Source organism: Myotis davidii, unplaced genomic scaffold (genome assembly GCF_000327345.1).
Source record: "Myotis davidii unplaced genomic scaffold, ASM32734v1 scaffold580, whole genome shotgun sequence".
Classification (NCBI taxonomy): domain Eukaryota; kingdom Metazoa; phylum Chordata; class Mammalia; order Chiroptera; family Vespertilionidae; genus Myotis; species Myotis davidii.
In genome coordinates, this window is record NW_006293313.1 from 3468659 (window position 1) to 3495447 (window position 26789).

At 36.1% G+C, this 26789-nt stretch overlaps 1 protein-coding gene across 3 annotated transcripts in view; it reads right to left on the reverse strand.

Annotated features, from left to right (window-relative positions):
- RFWD2 (ring finger and WD repeat domain 2, E3 ubiquitin protein ligase) overlaps positions 1–26789 on the reverse strand; it is a 97265-nt gene that overhangs the window by 54010 nt on the left and 16466 nt on the right. For all 3 annotated transcript variants that reach the window (XR_001514419.1, XM_006767027.2, XM_015566068.1), the window contains exons 6-8: positions 22345–22413; positions 7723–7782; positions 5429–5505 (exon numbers count right to left, since the gene is read on the reverse strand). Coding sequence is in view for 2 of the 3 variants with exons in the window: in XM_006767027.2 (XP_006767090.2) it covers positions 5429–5505; positions 7723–7782; positions 22345–22413 (206 nt within the window). In the remaining variant the exon portion in view is untranslated. The remainder of the gene's footprint in view (positions 1–5428; positions 5506–7722; positions 7783–22344; positions 22414–26789) is intronic.

Sequence of the window (26789 nt, forward strand, 5' to 3'; positions counted from 1 at the left end):
AAAGGTAATAACATAAGAGGCACTCTGAAGAGCACAAAGTGGGTTTGAATTTCATCCCATACCAGCTAAATGACTCTGGGTAAGTTACTAATGTTAATTTGGTCTCTAGTTTCTCTATCTATTAAATGAGATAGACACTTCAGAGAGATATGAGATTTAAATAAATATGTTAAGTTCTCAGTGCAATGCCAAAAAATGGTAAAAATTTAATTAATTTTACCCTCTAGTAATAAAATTAGTCAATAACATTGAACCTCACATTTTAAAAAATATAATAAATCAGATGGAACTGTCTTCACAGTAGTCTTTTCCAAAAGCAACACATATTACTAGATCTTAATTCATTGTGTTCTTAACTGTTTCTATAGTAAGACTTAATTATACAAGAAAGAGCTTTCTAAGCACTTACACTAAAAATTAAAGAATTAACACATAATGGGTTCTCTCAAAATGGGTTTCTTTTGATGAAATATAATTAATGTTCACATTCCTTGCATAGAGTATGACAAGATCACATGCTATTTTCAGTATACTTCATCCAGAGCTAATAGGGCTAAAAGTAAGGATATGCCAGGCATTCAAAAATGTTACTTTTACTAATAAAATCCATTCCCCTAGCATTTGTACAAACATTAATAAAATCATGTAGCTGTGTATTTAGAGGTCAAAAGAACAGAGAAATTTCTAGATGTGATTTTTTATGGTGTTATAATTCAGATTTCTTTGACCACAAATCTGAACAATGATACTGATATATTAGTGTGTATAAAAAATATTCATCTGACACAGACAACAGTATGGTGATTACTAGAGGAACAAGGGAGGTGAGGGCAGGTAGAAGAGAGTAAGCAGGGAATAAATGGTGATAGAGATTTGACTTGGAGTGGTGAACACAATATACAGATGATGCATTAGAGAACTGTACACTTGAAACCTATATAATTTTATTAACCAATGTCACCCCAATAAATTCAGTTAAAAAATATTCATCAATTTGTTGAAGGTATTGATATTTCAAGTTTTAAATGGTACTTTAGTAGTAATATCTGCAGTTTGAAATTTATTTTTATATCAAGTTTTACTTTTATTCACTAAGAAAATTTTATGACTGCATACAGACTGTGACAGAAGAAATCTGAAAAATAAACCTAATTCTGCCCTTTTTTTTTAATCCTTCCCGAGGACATGTTTATTGAAATATGGCCTATTCATACCTCAGAATTTAGAATTGGAAGGAATTGTCAATAGCTTCATTGAGCAGTGTCAATTCCAGCTTATAACAAGAACCTAAAGAAGTTTTTTGTTTGTTTGTTTTTTAATATATTTTATTGATTGTTTACAGAGAGGACGGGAGAGGGATACAGTTAGAAACATTGATGAGAGAGAAACATCAATCAGCTGCCTCCTGCACACCCTCTACTGGAGATATGCCCGCAACCAAGGTACATGCCCTTGACCGGAATCAAACCTGGGACCCTTCAGTCAGCAGGCCGACGCTCTATCCACCAACCCAAACCAGTTAGGGCAAGAACCTAAAGAAGTTTTTTAAAAATCCTGAAATGCCTATTAATCAAATATGATTACTAAAGTTTTTAGCTAAAGTCATTTTGATTACTTTAAGTCTTAAAACTGAAAGTCTATTTATACCATATTTTAAGCAGAATAATTGATTTGCCAGCTTAACTTATTTTCCATCCTACAGCTGTGGAACTATGATAGCAGGGTTCGAGATCTGTCATATTCACAACTGTATTCCCAGTGCCTAAAACAGTGTTTTATACATGTCTGATACAATCCCAAAACTGGCTGAGTGACTAAGAATAAATTCTTCAAATATTCTAAATAAAGAAAATGTACTGTTTCAAAATGGTTTTCATAACTTGCTATATATGCCTATTACCTATCAATTTTAATGAGATATTACAGATATAGGAAGAGTAACCTCTCTATTATTGCCAAGGAAGTATGTTTTTGTTTTAGCTCAAGTTAAAATTTCTGTAAGATTCTTGAATGATCCTCCATCGCCTATGACACCAAATTCAACACGTTTGCATAGTATAGGGTTAGAGTTAAGGTGAATATCCCATGTACTCCCAACAATAAAACAATCAACTGGTTTTACTACTTTCCCACACAATAAACTTCATTAAAATACAGCAAAACATGCCGTAGCTAGTTTGGCTCAATGGATAGAGCATTGGCCTGCGGACTGTAGGGTCCCCAGTTTAATTCTGGTCAAGGGCACGTGTTCGGGCTGTGGGCTCGATCCTCAGTAGGGGGCGTGCAGGAGGCAGCCAATCAATGATTCTCTCTCATCATTGATGTTTCTATCTCTCACTCTCCCTCTCTGAAATCAATAAAAATATATTTTTTTAAATACAGCAAAACATCATTTGTGTTCAAAAGTTCTCTGTGCAGGTGTAGCAGATATTTCTTAAGATATGTTTATAATTATCTAACCTTGGGGAAAAGCTACCTAAGAGATGATTCCATGAAGCTTCTAGGCAAAAGGAACAGTATATGTAAAGGTAACCTAATATCCTGTTTTGAGAATTAAATTCTAATCCATAAAAATAGTAGGCAGAGTACAGGTGAGTGTAAAAGACCATGCAACAGAGCTGGATCTAAACCAACTTACATACAATGGAAAGCCACCGAAGAATTTTAAGCAGAAAAGAAACATAATCAAATTTCTGGCAATATGCTTTGGGGGATGGTTAAAAATCACTGCTGGACTCTATGAGATATTGAGTTTAAACAAGGCAGCAGGAAGAGAATTCACTGGATATGGTAATTATAGCTGATCACAGTATATAGAATACAAAATTCTGGGGGTAGGAGGTCCACTACTTGTCTTTCTCTTTTTTTCATTTAAATATATAATCTAATTACAAACTCAGAATCTATCATATAGAGAATTCAATGACCTGACATATAAAGAAGGTCCTTAGTATAGAAATAAAAGAATCTATAAACAGGCCTTTAAAATAATAAACCTGCTTAAAAGAGATCAAAACATTAGAGTGAGAAATAAAAATTAAAACTGTCTGGCAAATAATAAAGCTAATAATTATGAGGGAAAGTTATAATTGCAATTACAGATTATTCCTTAAAAATAAGGAAAAATCAACTATTGATAGTTTAACAAGACATTCTTCTCAGCATGTTCAATTTCACATCCCAAACGTAAGGGTCATTTTCCAAGAGTATTTTAGAGCAACATCATTTTTTCCAAATGCCTTTCTCAAACTCTGAAGAATATCAAAACTACTTGTTTTAATAAAATGTCAAAACACTCTTTTGAAGAAAATATTATGTTTGACTATTTTCCCTTCTTCAACTGTTCACCAGTTTGTCTGCCAGAATCGCTTTTGATGATAGCTTTAAATACTAGTTTACAAATTTTTCAACAATGTTTCCATAAATTTAATGAAAGCCCTATATCTTTTATAAGATATGCTACTTTATTTTACAATACACCGACTTTTCATCTCTTCTACCATTAAAATCCTAATCCAGGCCATCATCTCTCTTCTGGACTGTTGCAATGCTTCCTAACTTTCCTCCCGGCTTCCAATGAAAGGGGACTGAAAGTGACACAACTTTTCTCTAACCTCCACATGGAAACCTCAGTACACATTTTTTTCCCCCACCCTCAGTACACATTTTAATATCTAAACCACATCGTGCTCAAAACTCTCCCATGACTTTCAATCACATTTACACTTCATCATTTGTCACCTTAAATGCCAGCTCTTCGGAGAAGCTCGACTTTCCAAACTAAAACAGAATCTCTGCAAATCCCTAGTATGCCTAATTTTACCTCCTGAGGCTCTACTTACATGTTATCTACTACTTCTACATTATAAATTTGCTTATTTAGTATCTTCCCCAACCTCCACACATATACTCCCCCAAAAGGTAAATATCTTAAGGGGAGGATTTTGCCAACTAGATTCAACATCTAACAGTGTCAAGCACATCAGAAGCACTGAATAGAGCCAGTTACATGAATATATTATTTATCTTGTTAGCTGTTAGTAAAAGCCATCAGTGAGAGACTGAGTAACAAAGACTGAGTAACATAGATTTAACATTAAATATAAAGACATGCTACTATTAGAGGGAGAGGGATATGATAATGGGAACTATTAGTTTATTAGTGAATAGTTCATAATATGACAACTTTTGCCTTCCTGCATGTACTAACATAGTAAACATTCCATGGACAAAGATCCCATGTATATTAGAAAGTGAAAGCTAAGCTTAAACATAACAGAAATTGAGTCATTCCCAAGAGTTTTAAATAAGCTTGGAGAAAAATAATCTGAATTACATAGCTAAAGAGACCCCTAAATAACTAGAATTCACAGGATCTCCATAATATTGTTAATGGGGAAAATAGCAAATATCCCAGGAATTCCCTTTAACTAGAACATCCCCTGCACCCCTTTCCCCACATATCGTACCAAACTAGACCTATAATAGCTTTCCTAAATTGACAGGTTCTGAAGGCTCATATAATCTTTTATATTGGCATTAGACTGCATGATAACCCACGTTATCCTAAAACTCTTTGTCTAAAAAGTTTCCACTGGCCTTGGCCTATGTGCCTCAGTGGGTTGGGCATGCACTGAAAGGTTGCAGGTACAATTCCAGTCAGGGCACATGCCCACGTGGCAGGCTCATTGTCTCCCCCTCTCTCTCTAAGAAAAAAAAATCAATAAAAAAGTCTTTAAAATAAAATAAAAAGCTTCTATTGGACCTTTACCTAAATGGATTAGCAAGTTGAAAACAGATAAAATTGCTCTTACTTTAAATATTTCAAGCAAAAACTTTAGGTCGTACTTATTTCATCAACTAGAATTTCAGAAGGAACCACAGATATTTTCTGTACCTCACAAATAGTGAACGAGGCCAGCCACTCAAAAACCTAGGGAAATAGCTGCAAGCTAGACAAACATAAGCCCTGCTCTAAAAGAGTATACAGAAAGGAAAACTTAATTAACTTAGTAACAGAATTATGAGAAGATGCCACAGAGATCTAAACTCACCAATCAATCTAATGCACTCATTTTAAATCTGGGCAAGTGATCTACCCAAGAAAATTCAGTAAGTTATGGGAACGCTTAAGGTTTTACTTTATTCCAAAATATTTAAAACTACCATTATTTTAAGAAATCCACCAAACCTTTAATCCAACAGTGAATTCATAATATAACAATAGTCTACTCAGTGACTGTACCTGGCATGAAAATTCAAAGCACTAAAGAAACAGGTGGGTAATCTGAATCTCATTTCTAGATCATGACCAAAAGTAATTTCTCTGGGATTTTGTACATTACATGGAAAAGGCTCCCAAGGACTAGTACCATATGTGCATTTTGTAACATAAATCCTATACAATTACAAGTTTGAAGTTTTATACCTGTGTGATGGTGAAGGAGCTTCAAATTGAGGCACTGTGCTATCCTCACTGACAGGAGAGTATAAGCCACTCATTTCCTGAAAGCATAATTATTTGAATTATAGTAGGTACTCCAAACATAAGATGTAAAAATCAAAATCAGATATGATATTATATTATTTTCCAACCCCAGGTTTTTATCAGTCACTTTTTGTATCAATAGCCAACTTTCTCACAGCTTCCTCTCCACAGAGTGCTAAAGCAAGAGTATCCTAAAAAGTTAAAAGATAAGCCTTTTCTATGATACACATTCTTTAAAAACTAGATACTCTTTAATAAATATTACTTATCACTAATAAAGCCACCAATGCAAAAAAAAAAAAGACAAATGTAAATATAGTTGGCCCTTGAACAACATGAGGGTTAGGGGCACCAACCCTCAAGCACCCTATATAACTGCTATAACTTTTGACTCCTTAAAAATGTCACTAATTAGAAACCGGTTTGGCTCAGTGGATGGAGCGTCGGCCTGCGGACTGAAGGGTCCCAGGTTCGATTCCGGTCAGGGGCGTGTGCCTGGGTTGCGGGCACATCCCCAGTGGGGGATGTGCAGGAGGCGGCTGATCGGTGTTTCTCTCTCATCGATGTTTCTGACTCTCTATCTCTCTCCCTTCCTCTCTGCAAAAAATCAATAAAATATATTTAAAAAAATAAAATAAAAAAAAATAAAAATGTCACTAATAATAGCCTACTAGTGACCAGAAGCCTGACTGATAACATAAACAGTCATTTAACACATATTTTGTGTATCATATACTATAGTCTTACAATAAAGTAACCTAGAGAAAAGAAACTGTTATTAAGAAAATCACAAGGAAGAGAAAAGACATTTATAGTATTTATTGAAAAGAAAACCCTGCATGTGAGTGGATCTGCACTGTTCAAATCTATATTCAAGGGTCAACAGTATTTTAAATGAGATGTACAGTACATTATGTGAACAGTGAACTGGCTAACCACTGATCCAGGTAAGTACCTATAGATAATTTTAAGATAAATATGCCAGTATGGTAACTGGATCATTAGGTTCAATTCTCTGAAGTACAGAAGAACAGAATGTGTCAGTCTCTACTTTAAAAATATCCTCCGCAAACATTAAAAAAAGTAACACTTGACTCAATTTAGCTTTGTTTAATAAAGACTTAAATTCTAAGTTTTGATCATTAACTCAGAAGAAAAGGACCCCCCCCTAATCAAATATTATTGCATAAATTATGCCTCTGAATCATACCAACCTGGCTTCCTTTTTATGTCCTATATTTTGATTCATAGAAATACAGCAAATTTTAAAATGCCACTAAAGATCCAGTCAAGCAGAATTTTTTCAGACTGATCCAAACTCAGTTCAATCATATAGCCAAGCAAGGGACATCAATATAGGTTAATGCCGCATGGAAACTGAAATTCCACTGATAGTACAACTCAAGGTCAATTAACATGTATCAGCAAAAGAAAAGTATAACATCTGTGAATAATTAAAAACATACAGTACATTTAAATACAGCTAAAGATAATGAGCCTCTCAAAAATCCTCCCATGGATTCCTATAAGTAAACCAGCATATTATAAATTCTTAAGATTATTGGTAACATATTCTCATATCTTTTCTTTAAATTAACGCTAGTCCTAGAAAGGCGCAGTAGATATATCTAAAAAATATTTACTTAGTAAAAGAATGGAATTGTGACATCTTTTAACATTAATAATTGAGGGTTTTGTGGGAGTTGATTTAAGTTAATATGAAGGCACACAATAAAGTTGAATAATATTTTTCAACCTGCCCCAAAATAATTATCATAATAAAAAGCAGTGAAAACAAATTTAGAATACATTTATCATCAAAAAAGTGATGCTTTTTCTATAAAAAATGCACTTTCAATTAAAATTAAAGCAGTGGTTCTCAACCTTCCTAATGCCGTGACCCTTTAATACAGTTCCTCTTGTTGTGGTGACCCCCAACCATAAAATTATTTTTGTTGCTACTTCATAACTGTAATTTTGCTACTGTTATGAATTGTAATGTATATATCTGATATGCAGGACGTATTTTCATTGTTATAAATTGAACATAATTAAAGCATAGTGATTAATCACAAAAACAGTATGTAATTATATATGTGTTTTCCGATGGTCTTAGGCGACCCCTGTGAAAGGGTCACTCGACCCCCAAAGGGGTCACGACCCGCAGCAATTTAAAGGAAAAGTGATAATTTCATGAAATTGAAAAATTGCCAGAGAAATTCTTGATATCTTACTTCCACTCTTTTAATATCCTCTTCCAAAACACTTAGCTCCTTCTGGATCTGTTCCAGTTGCTGCAGATAAAAGAGAAAAAAAGAAGCCTAAATCAAACCATACTTGACAGCACCAAGATTATATAATAACTTCCACATTTGAAAAATGACTTCTAGAAAAGTAAGCACTATTGGTAAATTATAGACAAAAGTATCTGTAAGTATTATGTTAAAATGTAAATGAAGGGACTTAATACATAAGAAAACAAAATGTACTTTTTAAATGTAAGAATTGACTTTGTAATAAGAAGATAAATGACAATGCAACTTACTAAAAATACAAGACACCCAAAGAACCTCATTTCAATGTCAGCAAGTAATGTCAGCATGTCACTTGTTAACCCATTTCAAAAATAAAAATTAGCCTCACAAAGCAATCCAAAATCAATCACAAGATAGCATCTTAACATTTCCTTCTTAAAAGCTTTAAGACATAGTTAAGATGTCTTACCTTTGCTATTGTAACCTATTGCTTCATAAGCTTTTCCCATGCCATTTAAATGCAAATATTTTAATTGTTCAATCACATTCAATACATTTAACCATTCCCCTTTCACCAAGTTTTTATTGCAAACTATCATAAGTATCTGAAACTTGAGTCTGAATTTCAAGTTTTATTAAGAAATTATTAAAAATGAAGTTATTAGAAAATAAAGAGTAGGCAATTCTTCACTATATAAAACAAAACAGCCTTTCAGAAGTACAATACGTTTCAAATTCTATCACCAATATATAAGTTGCTATCTTATTCTTAATTCAGCAAGTGGCAGAACTGGAGCTCAAATCAAGACAGCCTTCTTGCTCCAGAATTCATGCTGTTAACCACTATACTACTTCTTGAAAGCAGTACCTTATTATTTAACTTTCACTTCCTTAATGTTTGGTAAGGTTAAACAGTCTTTTACAGTTAATATTAGGACCAGCCTCTTCTGTGACAGTACATACATGGTTGCTAATATAATTGATAACGTATTATTCAAATATTTACCAATCCTAAGCATTTTGCTAAGCCCTGGGAAGAACAGTATTTAGAAACTATAGCCCTTGCCCTCATAGAACTCAGTCTAGGGGAGATAGCAAACAAGTAACCAATTAGTTATAGCACAGTAAGCATGAGGAGGACGGTATACACACAATTAAAGGAACATAGGTTGCTCCTAACCTAGATGGAAAACTCAGGGGCAGAGGACAGGTAACGGGATAAGTGAAAGTACATCTGAAATTAAATGAAAGGCTGAGCCTTGAAGGACTAATAGAATTTTCCCAGGTAGAAAAGAGTTGGGAAATAGAGAATAAGCAGCATAAATAATAATACATGCAAAAGCTATGAGAACAAAAGCTCTAAGAAATAATAAATCTGAAGTTATGACAATGAACAAAAGCCCCTAATGTCAACCAGCATAACCAGAAGAGATGAGAACAAGAACTGGATAGTAGGGAACACCAATGTTTAAGAGATGGGCAAAGGAAAGGGAGATCCTGCATAACTATCAAGGGCAAAGTGGTAGCCATGAAACTAGTATAGATGCGTACTAGAAACTTGAAGTGGGGTGTAAAAAAAAGCAATTAGCACTGTCATATGTTTTCAACTCTTCCATCTAATAAACTTTCCTCCACCCTAAGTTATTTTTATAATACTCCAAGACTACTTCAATCAGATGGCGTTCAAAACTGAACAAAAGAATACTGGTACATTTTCAGAAAATAGCTGGTTTAAAAAACGAGCAGCAAAACTTAATATATAAAAATAAGAATGAGATAACCATTGCACACCTATTAGATATCCAAAATCCAGAACACTGACGACACCAAACAATGATGAAGATGGGGAGCAACAGAAACTCTCATTTTCTGTGGTAGGAATGCAAAATGGTATAGCCACTTTGAAAAACAGTGTAGCAGTTTCTTAAAAAAAAAAAAATCAAACATACTCTTATCATATGATCTAGTAATTACGCTCCTTGGTATTTACTCAAAGGAACTGAAAACTTATGACCACAGAAAAACATGTTTATAGCAGTTTTATTCATAATTGCTAATGAACACATCTTTCAGAAAGTAAATGGATAAACAGTGTTACATCCAGGCAATGGACTCAATGCTAAGAAAAAATGAGCTGTCAAGCCTGAAAAGATATGGAGGAAAATTAAATTAATGCATAAAATATTACTACATTTTAAAAAGCAAATCCAAAAGGTTCTAAACTAAGAAAAACTAAACAAAATAAAATAAAAATCAATAAACTGCATGATTCCAACTCTCTGATATTTTGGAAGAGGCAAAACTATGGAGATAGTAAAAATCAGTGGTTACCAGGATTTGGGAGTATGGAAAGGGATGAATAGGTAGAGTATAGAGAAATTTTAGGACAGTGAAAATACTCTGTATGACGGTATAATGATACATACATGCAATTATACACTTTAAATCCACATAATGTACAAAACCAAGAATAAACCCTAAAGTAAACTATGGACTTTGGGTGATTATGATGAGTAAGTGTAGGTTCTACAACAAATGTTCCCTCTGGTGAGGAATGTTGAGGAGGAGGAGGCTATGCATATGTGAGAGCAGAAGGTACATGGGAAATCTCTGTACCTTCCTCTCCATTTGCAGTGAAAAAAAAACAACCAAGTTTAAAACTGCTCTAATCATCTGAGAGATGCAAATCAAAACAACAATGAGGTACCATCTCACACCTGTAAGAATGGCTATCATCAACAAATTGACAAAGGACAAGTGCTGGCTAGGGTGGAGAGAAAAAGGAACCCTAGTGCAATTCTGGTGGGAATGCAGACTGGTGCAGCCACTGTGGTATGATTAATGACTTTGAGCATTTTTTCATATTTCTCTTGGCTTTCTGTATGTCCACTTTGGAAGCTAATATTTGGAAACAACCCAAGTGCCCATCAGCAGATGAGTGAATAAAAAGCTGGTACATTGATATGATGGAATACTACGTGGCTGTAAAAAAGAAGGAACTTTTAGCATTTGCAACAGCATGGATGGACCTGGAGAGCATTATGCTAAGCAAAATAAGCCAGTCAGAGAAAGATAAATATAACATGATCTCACTCATATGTTGGATATAATCCTATCTAATAAAAGAGTAATATGCAAATTGACCATCACTCCAACACACAAAATGGCCACCCCATATGGACAAAAGATGGCCGGCAGGGGAAGACAGTTGGGAGGGATCAGGCCTGAAAGGGAGGGCAGTTGGGGGCAATCAGGCCTGCAGGAGAGGACAGGTGGGAGAGACCCAGGCCTGCAGGAGAGGGCAGTTGGGGGTGACCAGGCCTGCAAGGGAGGGCAGTTAGGGGTGACCAGGCTGTCAAGGGAGGGAAGTTAAGGGTGATCGGGCGAGGAGGGGAGGGCAGTTAGGGGCAACCAGGCTGGCAAGGGAGGGAAGTTAGGGGTGATCGGGCCACCAGGGGAGGGCAGTTGGGGGCAACCAGGCTTTCAGGGGAGGACAGTTAGGGGCGATCGGGCTGGCAGGTGAGTGGTTACGGGGTGATCAGGCTGGCAGGCAGAAGTTGTTAGGGGCAATCAGGCAGGCAGGCAGGTGAGTGGTTGGGAGCCAGCAGTCCTGAAGTGTGAGAAGGATGTCTGACTGTTTGTTTTAAAAAGAAGAAGAAGTCTTAAAGAGTGTTAAAGTCCTGTTCCATAAAAATGTGAAACTAAAAGTGCACCACTGCTCATTTTGTCTGTGGGACCACGTTGGAATACAATACTCTGCAAATAAAGAATTCCATTTATTCCCCTCCCCCCCCAAAAAAATTAAAAAATAAAAATAAAAACATCCAAGTAGTTCAAACTAGTGTGGGTCAGTGGTAAGTATCAACCCATGAATCAAGAGGTCACAATTCAATTCCCAGTCAGGGCACATGCCCAAGTTGTGAGCTTGATCCCCAGAAGGGGGCGTGCAGGAGGCATCCAATGGATGATTCTCTTTCATTGATGTTTCTCTTCTCTCTCTCTGAAATCAGTAAGAACCTATTTTATTTTTTTTAAATATATTTTATTGGTTTTTACAGAGAGGAAGGGAGAGGGATAGAGAGTTAGAAAAATCGATGAGAGAGAAACATCGATCAGCTGCCTCCTGCACACCCCCTACTGGGGATGTGCCCGCAACCAAGGTACATGCCCTGGGACCCTTGAGTCCACAGGCTGACGCTCTATCCACTGAGCCAAACCAGTTAGGGCAAAACCTATTTTTTAAAACAGTAAATAAAAACATCCAAGTAACCCATAAGGAGAAAAAAAAAAAACAAGTAACAACAACAACAAATAGAAAAAAGAACTCTGGCAGAAAGGACACAAACCTCTTCTGTATAAGAAACTCCCCTAGAATATGATTCTGTAATTGATAACAAGGAAACAAAGAATCAATAAGAATGCAGAAAACTTTATATATATATATATATCCCTAATATGCAAATAGACCTAACAACCAGTCGCTATGACGTGTGCTGGCCATCAGGAGGCACACATGGAATGTGGCGGGCATCAGCAGCAAGCAGAAGAGCGCAAAACATGGCGGGCGTTGGCTGTGGCGGGATGGCGGAGCAGGGTAGTGGGGGCACCAGACCAAGACGGGGCACCGGTCAATGTCACTGGGACGAGCACCTGGTGGTTACTGAAAATTCTTTGCTCCCACGCGCCACGGTCCCACACAGCGTTCACACTTGCTGCTGGCACTGGCTCCGCTTGCACCCACTGCTGGTGCCTGAGTCGCCGCTCATACCCACTGCCAGTGCCTGGCATCGGCCCTGATTGCTCAGGGCCATCAACGAGTGTGAGTGGAGGCTGCCAGCCACAATCGCCCCTCAGGGTTTCTCCACCTCCCCCTGCTCTTGAGGGACGATCAGGGCAGCAGCAGCCACTTGCACCCACTGACAGCGCCGGCCCAAATTGCTCTGAGCCATCAGCGGGTGTGAGTGGGGCCAGCGCTGTCAGCACATGGGAGCAGCGGCGGCAGGAGTGGGGCTGCCGGCAGACAGGGGACTGGGAGCTGCAGCAGGACACTGGGTGGGAGCATGGAGGTTGGGCTGAGACCCACCCCTGTGCCCACTGCAGCCTCGCAGCCTACAGCTCCTTTCAAGGTGCACGAATTCATGCATTGGGACTCTAGGCACCTTATATTCAACAAACTTTACATTGCACCATGCAATTACAAAAAAAAAACACATTCTTTTGGGGCACAAACATTTCTAAATGTAACCAACTACTAGGTGATGATGCAAATATCATATTCAAATGAATTTTAAAAAACACATTTTCTGATAATCCAATTATAACAGAAATCTATAACAAAAAAAAAAACAAGAAAATCTCCAGTCCAAGTAATAAGTAATTTACTTATAAAATAACTCACTGGCCTAAGAAAAACTATAATAAAAATTAGAAACTATTTTGAACTAAGGAATAACAAACAAAATGCCATACAAAAATCATTAAGTTTAGCTTTTAAAAAAAATTTGGCCTGCCCTAACCGGTTTGGCTCAGTGGATAGAGCGTTGGCCTGCAGACTCAAGGCTCCCAAGTTTGATTCCGGCCAAGGGCATGTACCTTGGTTGTGGGCACATACCTAGTAGGGAGTGTGCAGGTGGCAGCTGGTCGATGTTTCTCTCTCATCAATGTTTCTAACTCTCTATCCCTCTCCCTTCCTCTCTGTAAAAAATCAATAAAATATATATTTTTTAAAAAATTTGGCCTTAAATGCTCTATTAGAAAAAAGTCTGCATATGTACAACCAAGTTAACAAATTAGAAAAAGAACCAAAAAAAGGTAGAAGGATGGAAATTATAAAGAGCATAAATAAAATAGAAAGGCAAAACTTAGAGAATATAAAGCCAAAACTTGGTTTTTAGATAAGACTCAAAACTGATACATCCCTGGCAAGAACCAATCAAGAAAAAAAGAGGGAAAGACACAGCACTAATCAGCAGAGTCAGGAATGAAGGACATCACTAAAAACTCTGGAGACTTTATAACATATCAAAAGTGACATCTAAAACAAAAACCTGAATAGGCATATAACTACTGAAGCAACTGAATCAACAGTTTAAAACTGCAAACAAACAGGTCCAGATAGCTTCTCCATTAAGATCTTTAAACATTCAATCAAGATAGCCTTCCTAGAGACTACACAAATTCTTCCAGAAAACAGTAGAGGGTTTATTCCCTAATAACTCATTTGATAAAACAAAAAATATTTATAGCAAAACTAGGCAAGACCAGTATAAAAATAATTATAAGACAATCCACCAATGAATATAAGATGCAAAAATCCAAAAAAAAATATTACCATACCAAACAACCTATAAAAGGACATACATACACCATGACCAAGTTTGGTTTACATAAGGGATGCAAATAAGGTGAACAACCGTACTGGTGGGGTTCCCTAGAATGCAGAACATTCTGTGGTAAAACTATGCCTGAGCAAATCAGGACAGTTGGTCTCCTTGTGCAGAGTTTATTTACTTTTTAATGTTAAATCAAACTAATGATTAGACTGTACAACGAACACCCACTATGATTAAAGAAAAAAAAGATCCTCTTAGGTAACTGTGAATAAAAATTTACTTCCTTGAATGATAAAATGTACCTAGGAAAAACCTATAGAAAACATCATACCTAATGGTGACACGCCGAAAGCTTTCACTTTGAGATCAGCACCAAGACTAGGATGCCCCGCTATCACCACTTCTATTCATCATTGTACCGGATGTCCTAGCCAGCAGAGTAAGACAAGAAAAATAAATAAAAGATATAAGAATCATAAAGAAAGAAACTAAACTGTTATTTTCAGATGATGATGTGTACACAGAAAACAGAAAAGAATCTACAAATTATTAGAATTAATGACAGTTTAACAAGGTTGCTGGATGCAAAAACATGTCTGTGTAAAAATCTACTATATTTCTATATACCAGCAACAGTAAGAAAACTGAAATTAAAGACATGGACTTCATTTACAATAGCATAAAAAATGATTGAAGAACTAAGAACAAATCTAAAATGTATAAGAATATTACCCTGAAACATATCAAAATTTTGTAGGATATTCTTAAGGACCCAACTCTATGGAGAGAAATACCATGTTTATGGGGTAGAAGACTCAATATTGTAATGATATAGTCTCCTATACTGATCTACAGAGTAATTCTAATAAAAATCACAGGTATATCACAGAAATATACCAGCCGGTTCTAAAATTTATATCCTATCTAATAATAGACAAACATGGTAATTAACCGTACCTCTAATACACTTCCCATTGGCTAATCAGGGTGATATGCAAATTAACTGGCAAGCAAGATGGCAGCCGGCAGCCAGGCAGCTGAAGCGAACAGGAGGCTTGCTTGCTCCAGTGTTGGAGGAAGCCAAGGTGCCCCGCCTGCTGCTGCCGGCCTCTGAGCTGCATTCTAAGAAACAATGTTGCAATTATAGAAGCTAAACAAACCCCAGAAACCTGCTTTCAGACACCTGGGCCTCAGAGCTGGAGCTGCAACAGTGTTTCAATTATAGAAGCCAAACAAACCCAGATACCTGCTTTCAGCAGCCAAGTTCTCAGAGCTGGAGCCAAGCCTCAGAGCTAAAGCCGGCTCTCAGCTCCAGTGACAGCCATAGCAGGTAAATAAATCCCAGAATAAAAAAGGAGAGGTTGGGAGCTTCAGTCACCCCCAGCCTGAAAACGGCCCTCAGCCCCTCACCCAGACTGGCCAGGCACCCCAGTGGGGACCCCCACCCTGATCCGGGACACCCTTCAGGACAAACCAGCCAGCCCCCACCCGTGCACCAGGCCTCTATCCTATATAGTAAAAGGGTAATATGCAAACTGACCCTAACAGCAGAACTGGGAATAAAAGGCCCATGAATACCTGGTCACTATGACACACACTGACCACCAGGGGCCAGACGCTCAATGCAGGAGCTGCCCCCTGGTGGTCAGTGCGCTCCCACAGAAGGAGCTCTGCTCAGCCACAAGCCAGGCTGATGGCTGCCAGTACAGCGGTGGTGGTGGGAGCCTCTCCCGCCTCCTCAGCAGCACTAAGGATGTCCTACTGCAGCTTAGGCCTTCTCCCCGCTGGCAAGTGGGCATCCCCCAAGGACTCCCAGGCTGCCAGAGTGATGTCTGACTGCCAGCTTAGGCCCGGGAGCCTCTTCTGCCTCCTCAGCAGTGCTAAGGATGTCCAACTGCAGTTTAGGCCTGCTCCCCGCTGGCAAGTGGACATCCCCTGAAGGCTGCCAGAGGGATGTCTGATTGCCATCTTAGGCCCAATCCCCCGGGGAGCGGGCCTATGCCAGCAGGTGGTCATCCCGAGGGGTCCCAGACTGCGAGAGGGCACAGGTCGGGCTGAGGGACCTTCCCCTCTCCCCCCGAGTGCACAAATTTTTGTGCACCGGGCCTCTAGTAGAAATATAAAGGCCCATGAATACCTGAGACATTCCTGAAGAAGAACAAAAGTTTACTTTAAAGTTCTAGTGTTTGCCGAAACCGGTTTGGCTCAGTGGATAGAGCGTCGGCCTGCGGACTGAAAGGTCCCAGGTTCGATTCTGGTCAAGGGCATGTACCTGGGTTGCGGGCACATCCCCACTGGGAGATGTGCAGGAGGCAGCTGATCGATGTTTCTCTCTCATCGATGTTTCTCACTCTCTACCTCTCTGTGAAAAATCAATAAAATATATTAAAAAAAAAAAAAATAAAGTTCTAGTGTTTAATACAACGTTGTTTTGCAAAAAAAAAACAAAAAAAAACAAATAGACATATATGAAAGAGACTAGAAACAGACCCACACATATATGGACACATTATGTATGACAAAGATGGTACATCCGAGCAATGGGGAAATCATTAACTCCTTAGCTAAGGATGCTTAGACAACTGGTTATTCATATGAAAAGTTCCCTATCCCTCACATTATACACAATCAATTTCCAAGTAAATTATACATCTGAACATGAAAAATAAAGAATTAAAGTTTCAAATAGACAATACAGCAAAAATGCCTTCATGACCTCCAATGGAAAATTATTCTTTACCTGACACAAAAGATACTAATTGTAACAGGAAAGACGAATAAATTTGACTCTAGTAAAGATAGAAACTTCTGCTCATCAAATGACATCAATTAAGACTATTAGAGGGGAAATATTTGCTATAGGTAGATAGAGAGATAGGCAGGCAGATAAGAAAGACAAAGAATTTTTATCTTATATACAAAGAACAAAACGTTAAGAAAATCAACTAACTAAACAGAAAATATGCAAAAACCCTTAAGCAAGTATTTCACACATACACAAAAAATTTAAATGACCAATAAACAGCACAGGTGCTCAACCAAATTAGTCATCAAGATAATGCAAATTAAAACCATAAAGAGATAGAGCAAAGATCAACTAAGCTGAAAACTCTATTGATATCAAGTATTGCCATAAGTTCAATGTGATAGGAATACTCATACAATGCCCCTAGGAAGTGTAACTAAGTAACACAAGTGCTTAGTAAAACAGTCTGTACATATCTTGACTCATCAATTCCACTTCTACGTGCATCCCATACAGATATATATGCTAATATACATCTGGTTACATATGTAAAATAGTAGCCTTTTGTGAATAGTCACAAACCAAAAACTCAATAGTCCATCAGCAACAAAAATAGGATATATTCATTTAATAGAATACAACAAAAACAAATCAAATTAATCAGGATGGTGGTACATGGATGGTCACTCCACTATGATTCTTAAATGGTAAATTTGCTTAATAAACTTTCCTGTGTTTTACTTTATATAAAAACACTGAAAAATTCAATTCATTAACATTCCAAACAAACCAAAAAGAAACCAGGACTCATCAAAACTGTTCTGTTACAGTAAATTAAACAGGTATCACAAATGTCCAAAAGTACATTTAAAAATGAAATCAAACAAAATATAAAGCAACTGTTCAAATGCTAGTACAAATTTGCACAGATGAGACTGGCTTTTATATGGAAACAAAAGCCTGATATTTAATCTGAATATGAAGAATAACATGTTCAGTTATAAATTGATTAAATGCTGTGGTTGACAGGCTCTAAGATAGCTTCCAAATATCCCAACCTCTTAGTATTCATACCCTTCTAAATTCCCTCTCTTCTTGTGGGCTGGAACTACTTATTTGCTTTTAATGAACAGAAAACAGTACCCATGTTGGGATGTCACTTCCCAGATTCATTTACAAAAAGTATGTGCTGTTTTCAAAGCCTCTCTTGTTTTCTCACGTGCTTCCTGAGGGAAGCCAGCTGTCATGTAGGAAGCTATCCTATGGAGAAGTCCTTGTGGCAAGAAATTGGCATTTCTTTCCAAGAGTCAGTGAGTGAGCTTGAAATGGTTCCTATCCCAGTGGGACCTTGAGATAACTGCCATCCTGGGCAACAGTTTGACTGTAGCTTAGTAAGAAACCCTGAGCCAAGACACACAGTTACACCGCACCCAAGATATTAAATGTTTGATGTTTGACGCCATTAAATTTGAGGGTAGCTTGTTACACAGCAATAGATAACTAATTCAGAGGTCTACTAAGTGCACAATCCTGTCTCTTAATATTTGAAAGAGTCAGTAGGGTAAAATAAGTAAAAAATGAAAATTAAATATAGGATCCTAATACCCTAAGATACTAGGAAGATGTGACATTGAAATTAACATGTAAAATCTGAAAGGCAGATTTTACTTCTTTTTGGTATACATCAATGTCTGAACCAAGACTCATCATAACCCCAATTAAAAGTTAAGTATAGCCCTGGCCAGGTGGCTCAGTTGGTTGGAGCACTGTCCTATACAACGAAAGGTTTTGGGCTCCATTCTGGTTCAGAAGAGTACGAGAGGCAACCAATCAATGTTTCTCTGTTTTTCTCTCTCTCCCGACCTCTCCCTCTCTCTTCTTCTTTCTAAACATATTCTAAACATACCCTTGGGGGGAGGGAGGGAGGGAAGAAAAGGGGGAAGGAAAAAGGAAGGAAGGAATGAATGAATAAGAAATCAAAGTTAATTTTCAAAATCTGAATGCTGCCCTGACCGGTTTGGCTCAGTGGATAGAGCGTCAGCCTGTGGACTGAAGGGTCCCGGGTTCTATTCTAATCAAGGGCATGTACCTGGGTTGCAGGCACATCCCCGGTGGGAGGTGTGCAGGAGACAGCTGATTGATGTTTCTCTCTCATAGATGTTTCTAACTCTCTATCCCTCTCCCTTCCTCTCTATAAAAAATCAATAAAATATATATATTTTTAAATCTGAATGCTAATCTTAGGAAAATAAATTCAAAAGCAGTACTTTGCCTCCTGATCATTCTGTATTTTACTTGAGTTAAGTCCAAGTACAAATTATACTACTAGAGATAAGACTTTTTACAATTATATTCATTTTGAGGATTAAATATAAAAATATACTTTATAATACATGCAAAAAATATAACCACTCACTTTATTCCATCTACACTAAATCTTGAAGTATTATTCAACTATATTTTCTAGACTAAAGTTTATTATGATTACAAACCACTACTGTACCCGACTCCAATCATGAAGAAATTTATGAAATGTAATAAAACATATGGTTGGACAGGTTTGCTAGTAAAGTATGTTAACCTAGCTCCAAATTTTCAAATGTTTAAAATTTGTTAACCTAGCTCAGTGATGGCGAACCTTTTGAGCTCGGCGTGTCAGCATTTTGAAAAACCCTAACTTAACTCTGGTGCCGTGTCATATATAGAAATTTTTTGATATTTGCAACCATAGTAAAACAAAGACTTATATTTTTGATGTTTATTTTATATATTTCAGTGCCATTTAACAAAGAAAAATCAACCAAAAAAATGAGTTCGTGTGTCACCTCTGACACGCGTGCCATAGGTTCGCCATCACTGACCTAGTCCTCAAAGTCCCATGTGTAAACTTGAAATACTCAAAAATCACTGAATGATGGATACACTGAACACAAGAAAACCAAAATGTATTACTGACAATATAATCAGTGCACAGAAGAGGCAACCAATATATTCAGAAGTACCTGGAACTACAGTAGAATGTATCTTGGTTAAACTGCTTACCATTATAAAATATGGACCAAAGGCCAAAACCGGTTTGGCTCAGTGGATAGAGCGTCGGCCTGGGGACTGAAAGGTCCCAGGTTTGATTCCGGTCAAGGGCATGTACCTGGGTTGTGGGCACATCCCCAGTGGGAGATGTGCAGGAGGCAGCTGATCGATGTTTCTCTCTCATCGATGTTTCTAACTCTCTATCTCTCTCCCTTCCTCTCTGTGAAAAATCAATAAAATATATTTTTTAAAAAAATATGGACCAAAGAAAACCAAAATGAATCATTCACAAGATCACATTACTTCAAATTAAGTTAAGCTGAAAAATTCTACAGCACTATTACCCCAGACATTTAATAACAAAAATAGAGAAACACCAAATTAGAAAGAGGACAAATTAGGATCACAAGAAAGAGTTATTGTTAAGAACCAATTCTCCATTGATCTCTCACACTTCTGCTCATCTTATGATAGATACTGCTCTAAATTATCTTTTCAATTATGTATAAAGAATGTCCCGGCATGACAGAAACAGTGCTTCTTCCAGGAAACAGGGCAGATTTATTTTCTGATCAATATAATAAAAAGTGTGTCCCTGCATCAAAGTTGGACAGGTTTGCTAGTAGACCCCTTTAAGAGACTAGGGTTTCCTAAGTTCAGGGTTCCTTAGTTGTAATATAAATCCATGTATGTGTAGTGTCAACCTGGATCCATCTCTACATTGCCCCTGTAAAACTTGGGGGTCATGAGGAACTGATGCAAATAAGAGGCTGATGCTGCCAGGTTGATATAATTAAGTCCTTTATCTCCAACCCAGGAGTAACACGTCTGCTGCCAGCACCTATAAACTGTAACAGGCTAACTTGTTAACTTGCTGGTAAGATTAAAAACCTCAGAACCCTTACAGCTTTTTTAACAGTATTATGCTATATTCTCATTACCTGAAACAATTTCAAATCTAACAATTTATTGTAAGCATTACTAGACCCCTAGAGAAGCACTAAAAAACCTCAGGGGCTAATGAAAACCTTAAATAACTCAGGATACAGACAATGACCAGCCATTTCGTTTAACCCCCAGATACTTAACTGATTTAATTTAGTCATTCATTATCAGGCAATTTCCTATGTACTGAATCTTAGTCTCAGTAAGTTCAAAGTTTAAGGCAAGAAGAAACATGTACAACTACTGCAAAACAATTGCACATTCTGTTTTAAAAGTAGGGTATTGTATGGAATATGGAAAATTATCACTCTTCCAAAGAATTTTCTATAGAAAAAAGTTGAATGTACATATTTAATTAATAATTTTATTTCCATATATTATAAAATTTTCAACTTTGTTATTCAAAGTGTGGTCCAAGAACCAAGAGCATTATCAACTGAAGCTTGCTAGAAATGTAGATTACCAAAATCTGACACACACACCCTTAATCAGAACTTGAATTCTAACAAGATCCTCATGCATATTAAAGTTTAAGAATTTCCCAACAAAAAAAGGAATAAATAAATCTTAAATTTATAATGAAGATAGTGTTTCTGATAACAGACATTAAAATAAAAATTATTAACAAAAGTTAAGGATAAGAAAAATATAGTCATAAGCCATGTAAAAAATATTAGCTATAAGCACTAGCATAATACAAAGCTTTTATCTAAAAAGTTAAAAATACAGATCATGAATAATCAAAACAGGGGAGGTATCAAATTAAGATAATATAAGGTTCTGGCAATGCACAAAGTATTTCATCAAAATAGAGACATTTCTCATCTTTTAATTTTCAAAAATAATAAAAGATAGCCAAGGACCTAGCACATAATAGGTGATCATATTTCTTAATGAGTAAAAAGTGTCCTAATTAGACAACTCAAAATAAAAATACATAAGATTTGAGATAGGAATTTAAATATAAAACAACTTTCAAAGTTATTTTAGCATGCTACCAAGGGCATAGGATTTTGCCTTTGATTTTTCTATACTTAGTACAAGTACAATATGACTAAGGAATTTTCTAAGTGTTAAATTAGAACATTCCAGTTATAAAATTGTTAATAAAAATTATCTTCTAGCTATCCTGCATGACTTACATCTTTTAAGTTCTAAATAGGTAGATATGTTTTTACTTGTTTTTACCCCATCATGCATTTTTATCATTACAAAAATTGTAACCCTTTCTACCTAAGGTTCTATTACCTAAATTTTCTTTCAAGGTGAAGGGTGAGCTGTCATTCAAGAATTCTGTTTTATATTCTTTACAGCTTTGAGGTAACTCACTGCATGCAATCCTATGCACATCTCCAAAAAAGGGGTTTTTAAAGAATCAAGTTGTAAAGGTAAAAGAAGTTAAAATAACAAAGCTTAAGAAAACTCAAATGGTTTTTAAATATTAAAAAAAATTTTTTAACCTGATATGCCTTTACAAAAATAGGGGAGAAATGGGAATAGTCAACAAGAGTAAATAAAACATTATGTAAAATACACAAAATAATATACCTCTCTCTTATTTCTTCTTGCAACCTTGAGGAATTCCATAAGGATCTGTAGTTGGGCTGCATGTGATTCCTATAATAGAAAATTATAATTGTTCTTATAAAAATATAACTATGAGTTCAACGTTTTCTTTAATACCACAATATAATCAGTAGGAAACAACTTAATGCATCCATTTAAGTCAGTCTATTACTTCTATTCAGTTTTCCCATTTGCTAATTAGAATTTTAAAAAGCAAACCATTTTCCCCAAAACTAAAACTAATTTTAAGAAAAAGGTGCCTTAAATTACATTCCTCATCTACTTGGCTAAAAAACTACTCATGGTAAGTGGCAATTCTGCTATCTGTCTTGCCTTTCTATTTCCAATCATACCAATACAACATCAAGAAAAAAAATCATGGTAGAACTAACAGAGCAGAGATTCTATACACTAACATAATTTTCCTCATAAAAATTTTATTTGCAGAGAAGTCAGAAGCATGATAAATGAAAAGAAATCCATATATCAGAAGTCAAATTTACTATTTCTGATTATTACCTACTCACAGATGTGACAATTAATACAGTCTTATAGAAGATTTCAGTCAAAATCAAACACTTAAAAACAAAATTTTAATATCATCAACTGAAGGAAGGGGTAAATAACCGAACTTGGTAACAAACAAAAATTTAACAGATAAATGATTATTATAAGCTTAACATTTCTTGGGTATCAAAAAATAGAATCACAAAAAATATATATTTCAATGTTAAAATTCACATAAAGAATTAAGGAATTGCAAGTGAATCAATAAATATATGTATAAAGAAAATCAAAAGGTAAAAATGGAATTTCAATGAGATAGTTTATAAACAAATATAATTATGATTTTTCATATATATTTGAAAAATAGAATAAAAATGCCAAGTGGAACACTTCCAAAACAAACAAAAATAAATAAATAAGAGAGATTAACCAGTTAACTGCCATGTGTCCAAAACGTAAACTGTCCCTCTTGCCTCTATAGATGCTTATGGCATACAAAGGGTTAATAAAACTTGCATTTACCTGGCTATGCAACAGAATCATAGGAGCCAGTTAATAAACACTGGGACAGGTTTTACCTCATTCTATTACTTTAGAAAAGATTCTAGGAATACATATATTTAACAATTCCCCAGATAATAAGAATAAGCCCATCAAAATTTGAAGAATCACTAAGATATTACATGTACTACAAAAGAGCATGGCCACTTCACCTCCATTCCCAGAGTATATCCCCTTTGGGGATATTCTTTAAAAGGCATTTTAAAGAATAAGAGGCAAAATAGATCAATGAAATGTTTAAGCCAAGACAAAAAAGGCCAAAGGAGGCAAATCTGAACTGACAATCACATTAGGATATTCCAATTAACAAACACAACTGAATTAATGTATCACAACTAAGTAAGTGTGCTCTCCCTCCTGGTAGCAAGGCCACACCTTTCCCTTTCTCTTCTTTACCCGCCACAGGCATGTATCTCCTAAGCTCTAATGGATCAGAGAAGACTTGTGACCAGGGGAGCAATGGGCAGAGGCAGCTCCTCCTAGGCTAACCCTAAATCTGTCCCCAAGGTCCCCTTTTCTCTGACCCTCCAGTGAACTGACAGCAGCCCCACCTTGGTTTACTTCTTTCCCATAATGTTTCTAGAGAGTAAAAGCAGCCCTTCCTAGTCTCTCCTGTTGGTTTTCTATCCTAAGTCCTTTCTTCTTTCACTGTCCCCAACTTTAATAAACATACTCTCAAAATAAAAATAAATACATACATTTGTAAAGCATGGTGTGATGAGATTTTAAAGTGAAGTTTTTTCTTGCATAACAAACTGGCATTTATTGAACCTGAGACACATTCCTGAGAAGTTAAACTATCCTAAAGAACAAACAGGTGCTCTGTGTCCCAACAATATGACATTGTATCCCAAGATACATTGGGACTCTTGGGACTCTTCACACTGATTATTTACAACTGTCTACAGATTATTAATCGCTAGAGAGTCAAGATCACATCTTTATACAAAAAGAAACATGCACAACCAAGACTGCTAATAAAGAATACAGTTCATTTGCAAAAAAAGTGTACAAACTATCTTCAAAATAGTAAGTTTGAAACTTCATTTCTGTCTATCAACTAGGACATGTAAACAGGTTAAGAATGCTACTGATTTGTAAAAAAGGGGGAGAGCACCCCAAACTTTATGGTAAAAACAACAATAACACTTTTCCTTTGATCTGGGAATATCATTTGACTTTGTAAATTAGGAGTACTATTTATTACTTGGATTTTAAGAAAAGGGAAGAGAAAAGAAAAGCAAGAGGGAAAGGAGGTGGAGTAGACAGAAGAGAAGACAAAACAAGACTTAAATTTCAGGTATTAGAGAAAGGATTCTAACCTAAAAATCTTGTAAAACTTTTGAGTGCTTCCCCTACTTGGCCTAAGTCCCTATCTATAAAATAAGCAGGTAACATTTCACAAATCAAGAGTCACTTTGCCATGTCTTGTGTAATTGTTACTATGATTTAGGTGGTTAATTTTCTCTATATCAATACATTCTTTTCCTTAAATCTACTATCAATAAAATGGTAAAGGATATGCACTTCTGGTAGTATGATTAACTATAACCACCTTCAGAACAAGGAATATTTCAAGTGATAATCAAATAGAATTCATAATGATAAATGGAACAATTCATCCAGAAGACATAACAATCCTAGACATGTATACATTTTTGGGGGGACACCTACACTTAATGAGGAGCTTCAAAATACACGAAGCAAAAGTCACAGAAAACAGTGAAAAATGGACAATCTAAATTATATTTTTAGCATATCCTTATCAGTAACTGACAGAGCTAGGAGGAAAAAAAGATTGAATAATATTAACAAACTACATAATCAACTTTATAAAAGCATTACAACAAAGAGCAATACTGTTTTCAGAAGCAAGTTATCATTTAACAAAATAGACCATATACCATATAATGAAAACCACAATAAATTTCAACAGATCAGCCCTCGCTGGTTTGACTCAGTGGATGGAGCATCGGCCTGCGGACTGAGGGGTCCTAGGTTTGATTCCGGTCAAGGGCACATGCCTGGGTTGTAGGCTCAATCCCCAGTGTGGAGCATGCGGAAGGGAGCTGAGCAATGATTTTCTATCATCATTAATGTTCCTATCTCTCTCTTCCTCTCCCTTCCTCTCTGAAACCAATAAAATATATCTGAAAAAAAATTTTTTCAGCAGACCAAAAGCATACAAATTGAACTTCTACATCTGGCTAAAATGTAGTGAGAAATACAGAATGAATATATAGATATAGATAGAGATAGAGATAGAGATAGAGATATATATAGATATATCTATATATACACTAAGATTAAGGCCCCCTTAAAAATATAAACAGGACAAATCTGCAACAACCCTGTCCCCCCAAAAGACACAGAATGGGAAACTCATTTTGGTCACCTTAACTTCACCTACTCCTTTCTCCCACTAAAATATTCCCATTCTGTGATCCAGATCAAGCTATGTTAATCAGAATCTATCCACAGAAAATTTTAAACTGAAGTTGGAAGTACAAGTGAACCTATCATCTACCATGTGATAAAAACCTTACAAAAGACAATCATACCTGTTTTTCTCTCTCTCTCATGCACGAGCGCGCGCACACACACACACACACACACACACACACACACACAAGAGGAAGCCCAAAGACAGATTCATGGTTCCAATCTTTCTAATGTTTGGTTGATAAGCTCTTCCCTCTTAATGTATATGAGCTACTCACTCCCTTATCCTATCAATAAATATCTGCTTCTTAAGATAGTTCGGAGTGGGTATTTGCTTAAGGGGTGCATTGCTTATCATGAATCATATTCAATTCCTAATACGTGCAAATTCACATTTTACATTTTTACATGAAATAAATGCAATTTCTATTTATCTACATTTCATTACATCAAACTGGATATATTCAGTTCCAGTTCCCATCTTTCTAAATGCACTTAGTTAAGCAATATACTACTACTCTACCAATGGAGACCTTTTGGGAGGACTTTATGTAGATAAAAATAATCTCTATTTTCTCCTTCAAATCTTGTATGTAAAGAGGGGACAATATGCCAAAAAAGATATTCATTAGAAGAAAGACAACCAATATAATTGTTCCTTATTAAAATAAAATTGTACTTTCTCATGATCTTTCTTAACACTCAACTTTTGTTAATACAAACTGGCCACTCTAAGTTATATTACAAACATTTTGTTCTTTCTCTTATTTAAAAAAGGGGAATCTGTTATAAGTGACACCTTGAAGATGCTTCTAGCTGAATAAAATTGGATGGATTAAGTGATATTACCCTATTATTTAAAAACATTTCTAGATCTTTTACAATGGAATAAACAGCACCATTTAAATCAATGTTTT